At 49.6% G+C, this 14,658-nt stretch overlaps 1 protein-coding gene across 2 annotated transcripts in view; it reads left to right on the top strand.

The window, feature by feature from the left end:
- Positions 1–174: 174 nt before the first annotated feature.
- The window catches only part of WWC1 (WW and C2 domain containing 1), a 149,138-nt gene continuing 134,654 nt past the window's right edge, over positions 175–14,658 (top strand). For both annotated transcript variants that reach the window (XR_005019478.1, XM_036849151.1), the window contains exon 1: positions 175–328. Coding sequence is in view for 1 of the 2 variants with exons in the window: in XM_036849151.1 (XP_036705046.1) it covers positions 210–328 (119 nt within the window). In the remaining variant the exon portion in view is untranslated. The remainder of the gene's footprint in view (positions 329–14,658) is intronic.

Genomic DNA, 14,658 nt, shown 5'->3' with positions numbered 1-14,658 from the left:
GCGGCGCCGGGCCGGGGCCGCAGGGCCGCATGGACAGCGCCGCCACCCCGGCCGGCCCTCACTAGGGCCCCCAGTCCGCGGGCGCCACTCCCCCGATCATGGTGCCTCGGCGGCCGCCCGAGCCGAAAAGAGCCGGCCGGAGCCGCTGAGCCGGGGGCCCCCGCGGCGGCCGGGAGCTGCATGGGGGAGCGCGGGCCGCGCTCGGGAAGATGCCCCGGCCGGAGCTGCCCCTGCCGGACGGCTGGGAGGAGGCGCACGACTTCGACGGCAAGGTCTACTACATAGACCACACGAGCCGCACCACCAGCTGGATCGACCCGCGGGACAGGTAGGACCCCGAGAGGACCCCTCCTGCCCCACGGGCCACCAGCCGGGATTGTGCAGGGGATACCGAGGAGCTCGGCGAGCCTCTTCGTTTTCCCGCACCCCACACGCTCCACCTTCATCCCGTTCTAGACCGCCGCTCCCGCCCGGGTGGGCTGCCGGGAGGAGGGGACGGCCAGTGAGTTGGCCCAGGCTGCCGCCACTGCCTTCCTCTGATGAGGACTCAGGCCCCAGCCGGCACCTGCCCGGAGTTTTGACCTTAAGCTCTAGCCCCGCCCCCCGCCCCCCGCTTCCCCTTAGTTGGGTCGGGCGGGGGCTGGGGGAGCAACCTAGCCGAGTGATGCTGGGGCTTCCCGGGAAGGCTTTCCCCAGCACGGGGTGGGGGAGGAGGGGGGATGGGGAAGCAGCTGGTTTGGAGCGGGTGGCAGGCACCCAGGACTCAGTGGGAGACCGCTGGAGGAAGGACACTGCGTGCGTGCAGGGGAAGGCAGCCTGGAGTGTGGTTTTTGACAGGTGTCTCCGCGGCTCTGAGAGGAGCACGGGAGCAGTCTGGGGGCCTGGAGGCCGAGAGAGGGAAGGAAAGGAAGGAGCGGGGGAGGTCTGATCGGGGAGACCGGTTCTCCAGGAATCTCACGGCAACTTGGAAGCTGTTAGGATGTAGATGGAGGTGAGAGGCCTCCGCAAAGCCCTGCCCATCTCTCTTTCTCCTCCCTCCCTCCCTCTGGGGACCGCGGCTCCTCAGCCCTGCACCAGCGCGTCCTGACCTTGGTGGGCACCAGGCCGGCTGGAGCACCGGATTTGTTTTTGCTGAGGCAGGTGGAGTGTGAGATGGCTGGTGTGGCTCTTAGCTTCCAGACTTTCTCCTGGTTTTGACTGCTTGGCATTTCTTTGCACACACGCACCCCCTCCCCATGAATATCCTGGGGGGAGGGGAGGACCACCCTCTGGGACCGCTTTGTTGTGCTTTGCTGTCACCTCTGTGGTCAAAGTGCCTCAGGAATGTGGAATTTTCACCTGGTCGCTGTGACCTTGGGTGTCAGGTGCCTGTAAAGCAATGGAGGTGAATTGTTTGGACCCTTCATCCTGTGGGGTTGGGATGGAGGTTCCAGAAGTCCAGGATGGGGTGTGTAGTGAGGTGAAGGTTGAGAAAAAGCAGAAAGAAAATGTGAGCTGAGATTCCTCGTGGTTTCTGTGAGCACTTTGGTTCATTCATTCAACATTTACTAGGTGCCTCCTCTGTGTTCAGTACCGTGCTGAATGTCTCATCAATTTAATCCGGAAGAGAAATTTTTAACGCTGGAGAGCGTCCCGTGAGCAAGCTGCTTTTACCTCTGAGCCTCAGTTTCCCTATTTGTCAGGCAAATGAGTTGCTTGGAAGGGAAGTAGTAATAGTGGAACTCTTTTTTTTTAAATTTATTTATTTAATTTATTTTATTTTTGGCTGCGTTGGGTATTTGTTGCTGCGCTCGGGCTTTCTCTAGTTGGCGCGAGCGGGGGCTACTCTTCGTTGCGGTGCGTGTGGGCTTCTCATCGCAGTGGCTTCTCTTGTTGCGGAGCAGGGCTCTAGGCGCGCGGGCTTCAGTAGTTGTGGTGCGTGGGCTCAGTACTTGTGGCTCGTGGGCTCTAGAGCGCAGGCTCAGTAGTTGTGGCGCACAGGCTTAGTTGCTCCGTGGCATGTAGGATCTTCTCCGACCAGGGCTCGAACCCGTGTCCCCTGCATTGGCAGGCAGATTCTTAACCATTGCGCCACCAGGGAAGCCCAACAGTGGAACTCTTCAAAGTTGGAAGGGACATAGAAGATCAAGGCCCAACTCCCACTTTCAAGCGTGAGACAAACTTTGAGGCCTGGAGGTGCGATTTGCTTGTGTTTTGATCTTTCCACCCCTCTGCCTTATGCCGAGTCCTTTACTGGCTCTGAAGTTCTAACCTCCACACTTGTGGTCCTACTCACTTTCCTTCCCCATGCCCCCCTCAGGGTCAGTTGCCCCAGGGACTCTGTTGCTGTGTTGGTGAACTGGACAGTCCCTTGTCCTCTCCTAATACAGGCACAAGTTCGAGTTTCTGTGTCCTCCCGTATTTTAGGTCCCAGCAGCTACCGAGTCCAGTGTGCTGTTAGCAGTTGAATGTCGAGGACACTGCTAACTCGTCCCAGGTCATGCATCTAGGAACTTCTCTGGGGTGCTGAGAGGATAACACAGCTGTAGAAGGCTTCTTAAACAAGGGTCATTTTTTACCCTTGGAAGAGGGCAAGCAGTATAGCTTCTGTGGGATACTGACTTGACTAGAGCATAATTTCCCAAATTTTAGTATTACGTGGACCACCTTTTTTGCTATATCCACTTGTTTTATTGCTTACTTAATATGTGACTTTAAATCAACCCCATTTGAATTTTTTTTTAGGCACTTTCATAAAGGGGAAACTAGTAACATCTATTGCCCCGAATACTAGGGAACCTTTAAAAATACAGTGGAGGGGAAAAACAACAGTGCCACTATATTTGAGTTCACTCCTGGGGCCTGTCCACGGCTCCAGCAACAGGGCTGTGCAGCCTGTGTTTTTAGGCAGGTTGGCCGGCATTAAAGACATATTGGCACTTCATGGAGCTGCTCACTCTCTCCGCCTTGTAGGCCACTGGTTTGAATGCTGCATCTTTGTATTGATATCTCCTGGTCATCCCACCTGCACCGGCCCGGGGTGGGGCCCCTGAGCTTGGGGCGCTGAGGGGTTCTGAGCTCACTGCGTGGTGAGCCAACTTTGAAAGTTTGGGGAAAGAGCTGAGCAGAGGGTATCCACTTCTGACTCCCTGGAATTCCCTCCTGCACACCCCAGAAGGGAGTTTTGCCTTCTCGTCCTACCTGTGTGGCCTCAGGCAAATCGCTTGACCTCTCTGAGGTGCAAGTGCTCCTTCGGTGAGAGAAGAAGGTTGATGAGGTGGTCTCTAAGCCCCCTGCCAGTTCTCAGATAGGATTTCGCTGATTCGGGTTTGGCCTCGCCTTATCCCTCCTGACTCCGTGGCAGAATTGGGAGTGGGGGGGCGGTAGGCAGGAGGGTGAGGGGGCTGAAAGGAGGAGGAGAAAATTTAACACGGCCGAAAAGCGCCAGGCTTCTTTGGGGTGGTGAGGTTAGGGGAGAGAAATTCTGCCAAGGCAGTTACATCTCTGCAGCTGGTTAATGCTATGAAACAAAATATCACATAAAAAAATTAAAAAACAAAAAAGATTCTGCTCCTTGAGTGTGTGTGTGTGTGTGTGCGCGTGCACGCGCACCCATTTGTCTTGGTTTTTTTCCTTATCTGAATCAAGGAGATACACCTGTCCATTCCCCTGAATTTAAAAGAAGTAAGTGAAATGGTCCTTCAGTCAGAAAAGTGATTTCTTAGCCGCAGAGAACAGAATAGCGTCTCGGGTTACCAAGCCTGAAGAATGTCCTGGCACATTCCTCTCTCTGGGCCTGAGCTGTTTTGTGTGCTGTCCGGCTTGGAGGCTGCTGGGGGTAGGGAATCCAGTTTTCAGCTTCCCCTTTCACCAGGGGGTTGGAAGAGCTGCGGGCAGCCTTGCCAACTCTCTCCCCTTCTCACCCAGGGGAAGACTGGGAGGCCGAAATTCCTGAGGACGGTTGTCCCAACAACCGGAGAGGGGCCAGTGGGCAGCTCGGGCCCTGCCTACTGGGCCAAAGGCTCCAACGGCACCACGGGCTCCTCCCGAGGCAAGGCTGGTCTGAGAAGGTGACAGGTCTGTGGGGAATCAGGTGCTGCAGATCGGGCCGCGGAGCAGCGTGCCTTTAGCAGAGTAACCCCGGGTGCTTCTGGGAGCTTCCAGCAAAGAGCCAGCATTCCGGGTATATTTAGCTTAGAGGTATGCAACAACAAACACACTGATTGTTCTCCGGAGGAAGAATGGATTGTTGGAACTGGCCCTGCTGGGGAAGGTTCCTGAAGCCTAATTCCTGCTCATTGGGGGGTTTGTCTTCTGACCTTCTAGGAACCACCTGGGAGCTCTGTGGGCACAGTTTCTGGGGCTGTGTGATCAGTGCTAGAGATCCACGTGTCTGGGAGGCCATGTTGAGAGAACCCAGCAACTTCTCTCATGATTTGAGGGGGAATTTTTGCCAACGCTGTTATTTCAGGAATGATTCATAGTGTACGACGTTGGGTCTACAGCAGGCAAAAGATCTTAATCTCCTTCTGGTCACAGACCCTTATAAGAATCTGACAAAGGTTAAGGATGTTTCCTGAAGAAAAGCATGAACACGGCTTTTGGCACATAAGTTCAGGGAGTTTGTAGACCCCGGGTTCATAACCCCTGCCAGAGATTAACTTAAAAACTGTTCATCACTACTTGTATGCCCTCCTGTTTAGCTAGGTAGGACATAATGATTGAGCATTTACTATATTCAGGTAGTCTGCTGACAGAGCTTTACATGGATAACTTCTTTTAATCCCCCTAACAACCCTGGGAATAGGTTATCTGCCTGAGAAACCCGAGGCTCAGGGGGGCTAAGTTTGGGGAAAGCCACTCAGCTTCTGAGGAGCTGAGATGGGAATGCCAGGCATGCCGACTCCAGAACCCAAATTTCTAACCACTCAGCTGGATGGAATCCGTTGCTGAATTAAGATCTCTGCTCCACTGCCTAAGGAATTTGGCCTTGGGGAATGGACCCAGGACAGGCATGATTTCAGTTACCTGCTGCCATTCTGGTGTGGCCAGGCCATGGTTATCCAGCGAGTGGTGTAGAAAATGGAAAAAGGTTGAGTCTTTGAATCCTGGCATCTTGGATCGGCTGCTTGCTGCCTGAGTGACCTTGGCAAGTTACATATTCTCTCTGAGCCTTGATTTTGTCTTCTCTAGGATGGGGTGATGTGCATAAGCTGTCAAGGGCCATTGTGAGCATGAAATAAGTTAAATCATGTAGGGCAGCTAGCACAGAACCTAACATACAGGAGACACTTGGGAATGCCAAACCTTTTGACTTTTACTAGGAAGTACTTAGGAAATACTTAAGTCAAATGGAGACTGAGTCTCCATCCAGCTCTGTAGCAGTTTGCAGCTGGAATGGACCTTTCTGGTCATGTAATCCAGCCCTCTCATTTCACTGATGAAACAGACTCAGAGACTGGTGACTTACCCAAGGTCACACAGCAAACGTCAACCTTGAGTCTCTAGTAGAGGTCTCCTTTCTTCTTTCTTTTATGTAAACTTTTCCCTAAAAATCAGACCCAGTTTCTTCTCATCCATGGTAATAATTTGAGAATATTTTATGCTTGTGGTTTATTCTTTGTAATCCTTTTTGACTATGCAGACCAGCAAGTTTCTTTCATAGCATTGCAATCATTTCTGAGTCGTGTCATAGGAATGTGTTATATGTTGACCAGTTAAAGTACCAGCAATTGCAAGTGCATTACTGTTTTTATAATCAATTTAAATAGATTTAAGGTTATTGTCGGACTAACGTCACTTTCCACCAATTTACATTCTGACAAGCTTTCTTAAGTGGGAATTATAACCAGCCTGCCAGGGAATTTACCCAAAGCCTCTATTCTCCATGCTTCTGCTTTTAATGATCCACTACTACCTTTAGCTTGGGCCTTTACAATTATTAGAGGGTTTTTCTTCTCCTTCCAAGGCTTGAATTTATGATCTACATATTTCATGGGAGTCTGCAATGCATGGGAATATCTTACGTCATTCATTAAGAAAGAAATGAGGTTAAAAAGCACTAGTCTAGCTAACAGGAAGAAATAAGAGGCATTGGAACCCACAAATGAATAAAATAATAATAAATGCTAAGTCTCCTAATATGTATTCTGTGCTGCACACCAAGTGTTTTATATTACGATCTCATTTAATCCTTTTGCCAACCATGTAAGGTAAGTACTGTTATTTTCTCCATCCTCAGATAAGGAAACAGCAATTTAGAACGGTTAAGAATTTATATTTGCTCAAGGTCACCACCAGTAGGTGATGCACCCGGGATTGGGGCCCAGCTGGTTGAACTCCTGAATCCACACTCGAATTAGCTATTGCCATTTCAGGGCTCCAGATGCCCTGTTGACAAGCTGGGCTGGAAAGTTACCATTTACTCCTAAAATGAGGCAAGCCTGCTGTGGATCTCCGGGAAAGATGTTGCCAAGGAGGCTTAATCAGAGAAGCCAGTGAGATCCACATGGCAGCTTAGGAGACTATCGGGCACAAAGTCTACCTTCCGGGAGCAGCCAGCTAACCAGAGCTCTGGGAGGGAGGGAGGGAAAGAACAGAGAAGGAGGCAGAGAAACTCTGAAGGATGCGGTGTGTGGAGAGAGTTCAGAGTCGTTCCCAAGTCTCTCGGGTAAATGCTCCCAAAGGCCAGGGACTTAGTAGCCAAGGCAGCGCCTCCCTGTCACCACCCCTCCCGCTTTTGGCCTCGCCAAACTGACCTGATTCCCCACTCCCCTGGGATCCCTGGGAGCTGTGCAACACTGCCCTTTTGAAGAGAAGCGAATCAGGTTGCCTTGGTTACTGGGAAGGTTGGAACGCCAAGCTCAGGTGCACATAAGGAGAGACGAGGCTAGAATAAGTGGGAGTTGGAAGGTGGCCGGCGTGCTGCTGCAGAACTCTCTGGATGCAGGAAGCCTCAGTCAGGTTTTGGCAGCATTTGCAGGGGGTGCCAACTTCACTGCAGTCAGCTGTCTGTGCTGAGTGTCTCCAGCCACGTCTGCCTCCAGGCTGCGGGGATCTGCCCCTGGCTCAGCGAGGGGCCCTGGATAAGAGAAACCCACTCCTCTTGGAGAAATGGCCTGGGTAGCATCTCCTAGTACTTCCACTTGGACAGGACTGAGGGCTGGATTGGGGCTGAGTCTGGGTGAAAAATGCATGCCGTGCCTCTCCCAGCACGGAGGGGCCAGCCGGCCACACACCTTTAGGTGGAACAGGTAAAGGCTCTAGTTACTGCTACTGACAAGCTTCTCGGCTGCCCTGAATCCCTGTTTCAGAGTGAGATAAAAGAAGAGAACATTCAGAAACTGGATACAGTGGCGTTTTGTTATTTAACCTTCACCAGCGGGCCATTAAGCCTCCGGCTCCTGAGCAGAAAAGCTCCTGCCAAAATAAAGGGGGGGCGTTCACTGTTGTTGTGTGGGGGGAATGTAGAACATTCTATAAAGATGCTAGACAGGGGAGAGGGAGTGGAGTAGAGAGAGCAGGGAGGAGGGGAGAAAAGGACAAGTGCAGTGGGTTACCTCCACCCCCGTTGCCTCTTCAATGCTTCTACCCATGACATCTCACCATTAGAGAGAAATGGGATCTTTCAGTTTCAAATGTCTGCCAAAGAAAAAGGACGGAGGCTTAAGTTCTCGTTCAATGGTCGGCCAGAAAAAAAAAAAAAAAAAAAAAAAGCTGCATCAAGATTAGGGACACCTTTGTTGGCTTTTTTCTTCTCCTGCTCCATTCATCACTCTCCGGCAGCCAGGACACCAGGCCAACGGCAGCTGCTGACTTTCCCCAGCCGGCTGCCTGCTGTTGCCGGGCTTGGTTTGGTGGCAGCAGGGCTGTCCCCATGCTGGCTTCCTCCCCGCCCAGTGGCGGTTACTTGTTTGATTTGTCTCTGGGATGCCCTTAGGATCCACTGACTGATACCTGACTTGGAAGGATAAAGTATCAAGATCCAGGCATCAGGTGGCTGCTAGGATGAGATGACCCTGGGACAGCCTTCCAACCCTACATCTGTTGTGGCTTTTCCTGGATAGTTAGGGCTCTGTGAGCATGGCGTTGTGTAGTCCAGGAATCTCTTACACGTGCATTTGTATCACTAACAGTGAGAACCATAACTGGCCTCTGGTGATCATGATGCTAATAGTTATATTTAGTCATCTTTATCCAGTAGCTGGCATGGGCCAAACACAGTTTGCTGCTCATGGTATTTTTCTGGCGTTTTGCAGATGAGGAAACTGAGGTTAAGAACGGCCAAGTGACAAACTCAAGGTCATAGAGGTAGAAAGGGGCAGAGTTGGAATCTGAATCTAGGTTCTTCTGATTTCAAAGCCTTACTCTTTGCACCACTGCAGTCTTTTTCAGCGAATTTGGAGAGAGGAAGGGAAGAGGGGAAGGGAGCAAAGGAAAAGGGACCTTTGTAACTACAGAGAAATAAACAACACATCTATCAGCATATATACCTTGCTCACTGTGGAGGAAAATGTTTGTGTGGTTCCAGCCGAACATTGGTTTGACATACCACACTGTTCCCTGCAGTAGATAAGGCCTTCATAATGATCTCCAGAGGCCACCAAGTCAAGTCCTGTCTCTGTCATTTACATATAGTAAGTCACCTTGAACAAGTCCCTTCTTTACTGTGTAAAACACAGGTAAGCGTAGGACCTACCTACCACCGAGGGTTGTGGGGAGATGAAAGGACCTCAGCCATGGTGGGTCTTACCCAGTGCCTGGTACACACCAGGCTTTCAAATGGGAGCTGTGACTAGTTAGGCTAGTTTACCCTTCTTTGCCTTGGTAGAGAAACAAGAACCATTGTCCCTTCCTTGCCAACTCAAGTTTTTTCCTGCTGAAGCAGGGCTCACCTGAGCCACGTTGACATCAGAGTTTGCAAACCACCTTGGGGCACTCATTGTGTAAATAAACCAATAAATTCTTTTCCCAGTAGTCTTATCAGAGGCAAGCCCTTGTTTGGAATTTCTGAAGTAAAGTGACTCTTGCCAGGGAGCTGGCACCAGGGCGGTGTGCGAAGCAGGGATAATGAGTTGCAGTGGTCATGGCTGAGTGAAAACGGCTGCTGTGGGAACTGGAGGTCTCTGAAATTCATTGGTAACTGCTCTGATATCCTGGCCCTTCACTCGTGCTTCCCTGTGCCCTGTTGGAGAGCTGTTTGAGAACCTGCTGATTTTAGCGTGGAGGTGGTGCAGAAGGGCATTGGTGTTTATCGTGTCCCACCCAGCCAGGGGTTGGCCATTCATTCAGCAGGTATTTATTGAGTGCCTACTGGGCTTCAGGCTCCGTTGCCCTAACCAAGGATCAGAGCAAAGTCCCTGCTACAATGGGGTGTACCCTCGGGCAAGGGAGATGGGCAAACAGTTAAACAGATAAATTACATTCTGACTGGGGGCTTGGTATTTGCTAGAATTCTTTGACCCATCTTAGGAAGCTGGAGGGATGGCCCTGTCTAGGACACCTGTTGGTAGTTGCTGTGTGGACTTGGGCTTTGGATCTGAGAGACCTTTGCGCCTTCCCTAGGGTGTTACCCAGAGCCTGTTAGGATGAGCTGGGCACCGGGCTGAGTGCTGGGAATGCAAGGGTGACATAAGACAGTCTCCAACTCATAACATTTACTACAAATTAGTGAGAGACAGTCATCAAACTGTGCAAATAGAAATGTCAGGTTCTCTGAACCTTGGTTTATTTCCTCTTCTCTTTCATCTGGACTCAACTTAGAAATATTTATTGACTGCCCGTAAATGAATAGAGTGTCTGTAATATGCCAGGCATTGTTCCAGCACTGGGGATTTGGCAGTGATTAAGCCATAAAAAATCCTGTCCTCATGGAGCTTACATTCTAGAGCAGTGAGTGTCAAACTTGGGGAAGTGTCAGAATCACGTGGAGGATTTGTTAAGCCCGATCCCACCTGCTCACTCCCACCCACACACCCAGTTTGTGTCAGTAGGACTGCCGTGGGGCTGGAAGTTGGTGTTTCCAGCGCGTGATGCTGCTGGTTTGTGCCCTGTTGCTTTGCAGACCGCTAGCAGTTGATCTATTGAATCCTCGCAATAACCTGGGAGGATTGGGGGTTAGGGTGGGGGGGTAGGGGAGTCGGGGGGAACCCTCTCATGGCTGTTTTACAGACAGGGGACTGAAGAAGGCAGGTGAGGTAACTTGGCCCTCCCTCTTATGCTAAGCAAGCTAAAGGAAGTGACTCTAGGAGCAAGCACTGTTTAACTGCCTCGCCATGATTGCTATGAGCAATTTTGTTCTAGTTCTTTTGCTGACCCAGAGCCTGACTGGTGGCAAAATCCAGTCGGGTTTGCTCCCGCATTGTGAAATAAAGGACGGGGAAGCAGGAGGTCTGAGCAGATCCCAGAAGCCAGAAGGAAATTCTCTTTACATTAGAATGTGTGGAGTTATGCATCCATGGTCACAGAGAGGAACAGAGGGCACGGGTCTTCCCTGTTTCTCCCTGATGCTGAGCCAGGAGACCTGTGCCGAGCCCGCTCTTCAGAGGAAGGGGTGCTGGGCTCCTTCACCCCTAACCCAGTCTTACTTCGAGTCTAGGAAGCGTAGGCGAGGTGTGGCGAAGAGGCAAGGCTCTCCTCTCAGAATCCTCACAACAGCCCTCTAGGGAGGCCTTTTCCCCTTGACCATGACTTGGAATGTACATCCTCAGCCTTGTCACTGGCTAGTTCTCTGACCTTGTTTAAGCTACTTAAAGCCTCCTGAGCCTCAGTTTCTTCACTGGCAGAATGGGAATAAATTAGAAGCTACCTCATAAGCCAGAATGAAATTCGAGGTCTCTCATTATATTTAAGTTCCGCTGTCTGGACAGTTCTAACGACAGAGATTAAGGCCTCCTTGATAGCTTCATCTATAGTTCTGTAGTTTCTGCTCAGTTCATATCTTTTGAGCACCAGAATTTTTTTGGACATAAACCTCTTTCTTCTCATTTCTCTGGAAAAATGGATCATACTTAAGCAGTTACACATCTTCCCAGACAACAAAGACTTTTGCTAGACGGGACTATTAAGCGGTATCTTAATAGCTCAAAAAATTTCACACCAGCCTGAGTGGTTTATTTCCACTGCTGATATAGAACAAATATTTGCTGGCCGCAGGTGGAGGACCCTGGGTGTTTCTTCAGCCTCCTAACTGGTCACCAGGCCTGAGTGGTTCTCAAAATGTGGTCCCAAACCAGGACATCAGCTTCACCTGGGAAGTTGTTAGAACTGCAGACTCTCCTGTCCCACCTCAGACCTACTAATCAGACGCTCTGGGGGGTGGAGCCTTGAGAGCTGTCTTTTAAGGAGCATCCCAGGTGACTCTGCTGCCCCCTCAAGTCTGGGAACTACTGGCCAAATGTTTGCAGCTAGAATGACGTAAGGTATTTTGTGAGTGGTCGCAGGCAAAAACTGGCCAGGTTTGAAGAGCCTTCCAAGCACAGGTCAATGCAGCCCGTTGAAATGGTCTTCATCGGCTTGAGAACATTTTATGATCAATCCCCAAACCCTTATTGTCCAAGCGGGACCTCCGCACTTCTTTCACCAGGCCTCACCATCACTTAGCATCTTTGCATCAAGATTCAGCTCACAAGTGAAGTGTAAAAAGGCCTTCCCCATCTCCCTCGCCTGGGCTCCATGAAACCTTATGCTGTAGTAGGACAGCGTGACTACCGACATCCTCTCCATTCTTTTTTTTTTTTTTTTTTTTTTTTTAAATTTGTATTTATTTATATTTTACTTTTGGTTGTGTTGGGTCCTCGTTTCTGTGCGAGGGCTTTCTCCAGTTGCGGCAAGCGGGGGCCACTCTTCGTTGCGGTGCGCGGGCCTCTCACTATCGCGGCCTCTCTTGTTGCGGAGCACAGGCTCCAGACGCGCAGGCTCAGCAGTTGTGGCTCACGGGCCCAGCCGCTCCACGGCATGTGGGATCTTCCCAGACCAGGGCTCGAACCCGTGTCCCCTGCACTGGCAGGCAGACTCTCAACCGCTGCGCCACCAGGGAAGCCCTCCTCTCCATTCTTGTTAATAGGCAGCTCAGTGGCTGGCACACAGTAGGACTGCACCAAGCCAGGAAATGGCTGCTCCCCAGTTGGGAGTTTCGGATTCTGTTTCTGGCCCTTCCTCGTAGCAGCAAGTCCCTTGGCCTTCCTGAGCCCTAGTCTTCATTGCGCTATGATGGGGGAATAATGACCCTTGGTCTCCTTTCCACAATGGAGTATAGGAGTCTGTGTCTGGATCTCGGGGACAATAGGATCAGTCAGTGATTCTCAAGTTCAGTTGCACATCGGACTCAGCAGAGGGGGAGTGCTAAAAATACCCATGCCTGCCCAACTCCCAGAGAATCTGGTTTCATTGGTCTGGGGTATGGCCTGGGCATGGGATTTCTAGAATCTCCCCAGTTGACTCTGGAATACAGCCACATTGGAGAACCACGACTGTAGGTAAATACCTCCCTTCCTCAAAATGCTTGTAGAGTTTGAATGAGATTATGCGAAAGTACCTTGTAAAGGGCTTTAAAATTTAAGAGTTACACAGTTCCACATGGAAAACTGAATGAAGATGATTCAGGAAGTATTAAAAAATAGCTATGGGCGGGGGGGAGAAGGAGATATTTGAGGGATGTCAGGCACCTTGCAGTTTGGTAATTTCCCCTCTTCTAGATCTATCTTGCTATTTCTTTCCTGATGCGTTAAGTATCAAATTGATTTGGGCTCATCTTTGCCTTAATGTGAAAATCTTTCAACTCGCATTGCAGGAGTAATGCTTTTAAATAAATTGGTCTAAGCTATTTTGGAGTTGTAGGCCTGGGGGGTGGGCAGCTGCTGTCTGTCCCCAGCAGATCTCGGTCTGGATTTCATGCACACGTCTGACTCCTCGAGACTCCAAGGGAGTGGGGAATGCAGATGTTGTCACCGTGTAGATCGTGGCCGGTGGATAAGAGCTCATCATAGCCAACACTTACTGAGACTCTAGATAGTGCAAAGATCTGAGCTGCGTGCTTTGAGTGCATTTTCCAATTTAATTCTCCTAGCAACCCTGCGAGGTGAGAACCGTTACCATCTCCATTCTGCTGCTGGGGAAACTGAGGCTCAGGCAGTTGAGAACTTGCCATTGATGGCACAGCTAATAAGTGGCAGAACTGGGATGCCACTTTCTCTGCCGCCACAATGCACCCTGAAGGCCAGGCCAGGCTAGGCTGTCAAGGAGAGCAATACTGAATTTGTTCTGGTAATTCAGACCATAGCTCCTTTCACTACTGTGATACCTTGAGTAGCAACTGCGCTCAGTTGATCAGGGTCTGTCTGGATAGCTAGACCTTTCTGTTTGCTCTGCTCCTATTTTCGGAGATGTCCCTCTCTCAGTGAGCAGGGTGAGTGAGCTCTTTTTCTGAGTACAGTCAGTTTTTCAAAATTCCTCCAAGGATCACTTTCCTAGACCACATTCCCCTGTCCTGGTGGTGATCAACATCTTTGTTTCACCCTCCTTGTAGACTGTTGTGCTCAAGGTAACCCCATCTCTTGTTACTTTGGCATGAAAGACTTAGCAGGAATCAAATTCCCTTCGGACGCTTTGGTGTCTGAATGGCATGTGGACTTGGACTGCAGCATTCTTGCTTGCCCAGTGGCACATCCTTCAGGATGTTTGTTTGGGTTCACTAGAAGTCAATTGGGTCATCTCAGATCTGAAGTGGCTCTAGCCGTGCACAAATTACCTTCCACTTCTGTTGCGTGTTGGGTAGAATCAAAAATGAAGAATGCCATTACCTTTTGTGTGTTTGGTTCCTGGTGGGAACTGTGCGAAGAAGAGGGTTCAGCAGTGACCAAAGACAGACATCATTCCTCATAGAGCTTACGGACACATAATAAGAACATGAACAAAATACTTACAGATTAGGAAAATAAAGAGGATGCTGTATTAGAAAATAATAGGTCTTGTAAATGACACCAAAGATCCAGCTATAGAATTTAAAAGTTCTGTAGTGAGAAAAACTGTTTGCTTTTACCTTTAAGTAGGATCCATCTATAGTGATCGCTGCTCTACCTCTTCAACCAGATTTTCTTAATTCAAGTCAGGAGATCCTGGCACTCACTGTAGTGGCAACAAGTAGTGTATTTTTTTTTTTTAGCTTTTTTTTTTTTTTATGAAAGATTCTTTAACTTCTGTAGTGCTTCACAATTTTCAGAAGTTTCACACATGTGATTTCATACAGTCTCATAATAACCCTCCTTTTTTTTTTTTCATCCCCTACCCCTATATTGTGCCTTTCCCCTTCCCTCTCCCCACTGGTAACCTGTAGTTTGTTCTCTATGTCTGTGAGTCTGCTTCTTTCTGTTTTATTCCCTGTTTTGATGTATTTTTTTGATTCCACATATAAGTGATATCATACAGCATTTGTCTTTCTCTGTCTGACATACTTCACTTAGCATAATGCCCTCCAAGTCCATCCATGTTGCTGCAAATTTCATTCTTTTTTATGGCCGAGTAGTATTCCATTGTACATGTAGACCATATTTTCTTTATCCATTCCTCTGTTGATGGATACTTAGGTTGCCATACCTTGGCAATTGTAAATAGCACTGCTATGAACACTGGGAAGCAGTGCTTTTTCTTTCTTTTTTTAAAAAAATATATTTATTTATTTAT

Source organism: Balaenoptera musculus, chromosome 3 (genome assembly GCF_009873245.2).
Source record: "Balaenoptera musculus isolate JJ_BM4_2016_0621 chromosome 3, mBalMus1.pri.v3, whole genome shotgun sequence".
NCBI lineage: Eukaryota > Metazoa > Chordata > Mammalia > Artiodactyla > Balaenopteridae > Balaenoptera > Balaenoptera musculus.
Note: the sequence above shows the minus strand (reverse complement) of the source record. Positions and strands in the feature narration are given on the sequence as shown.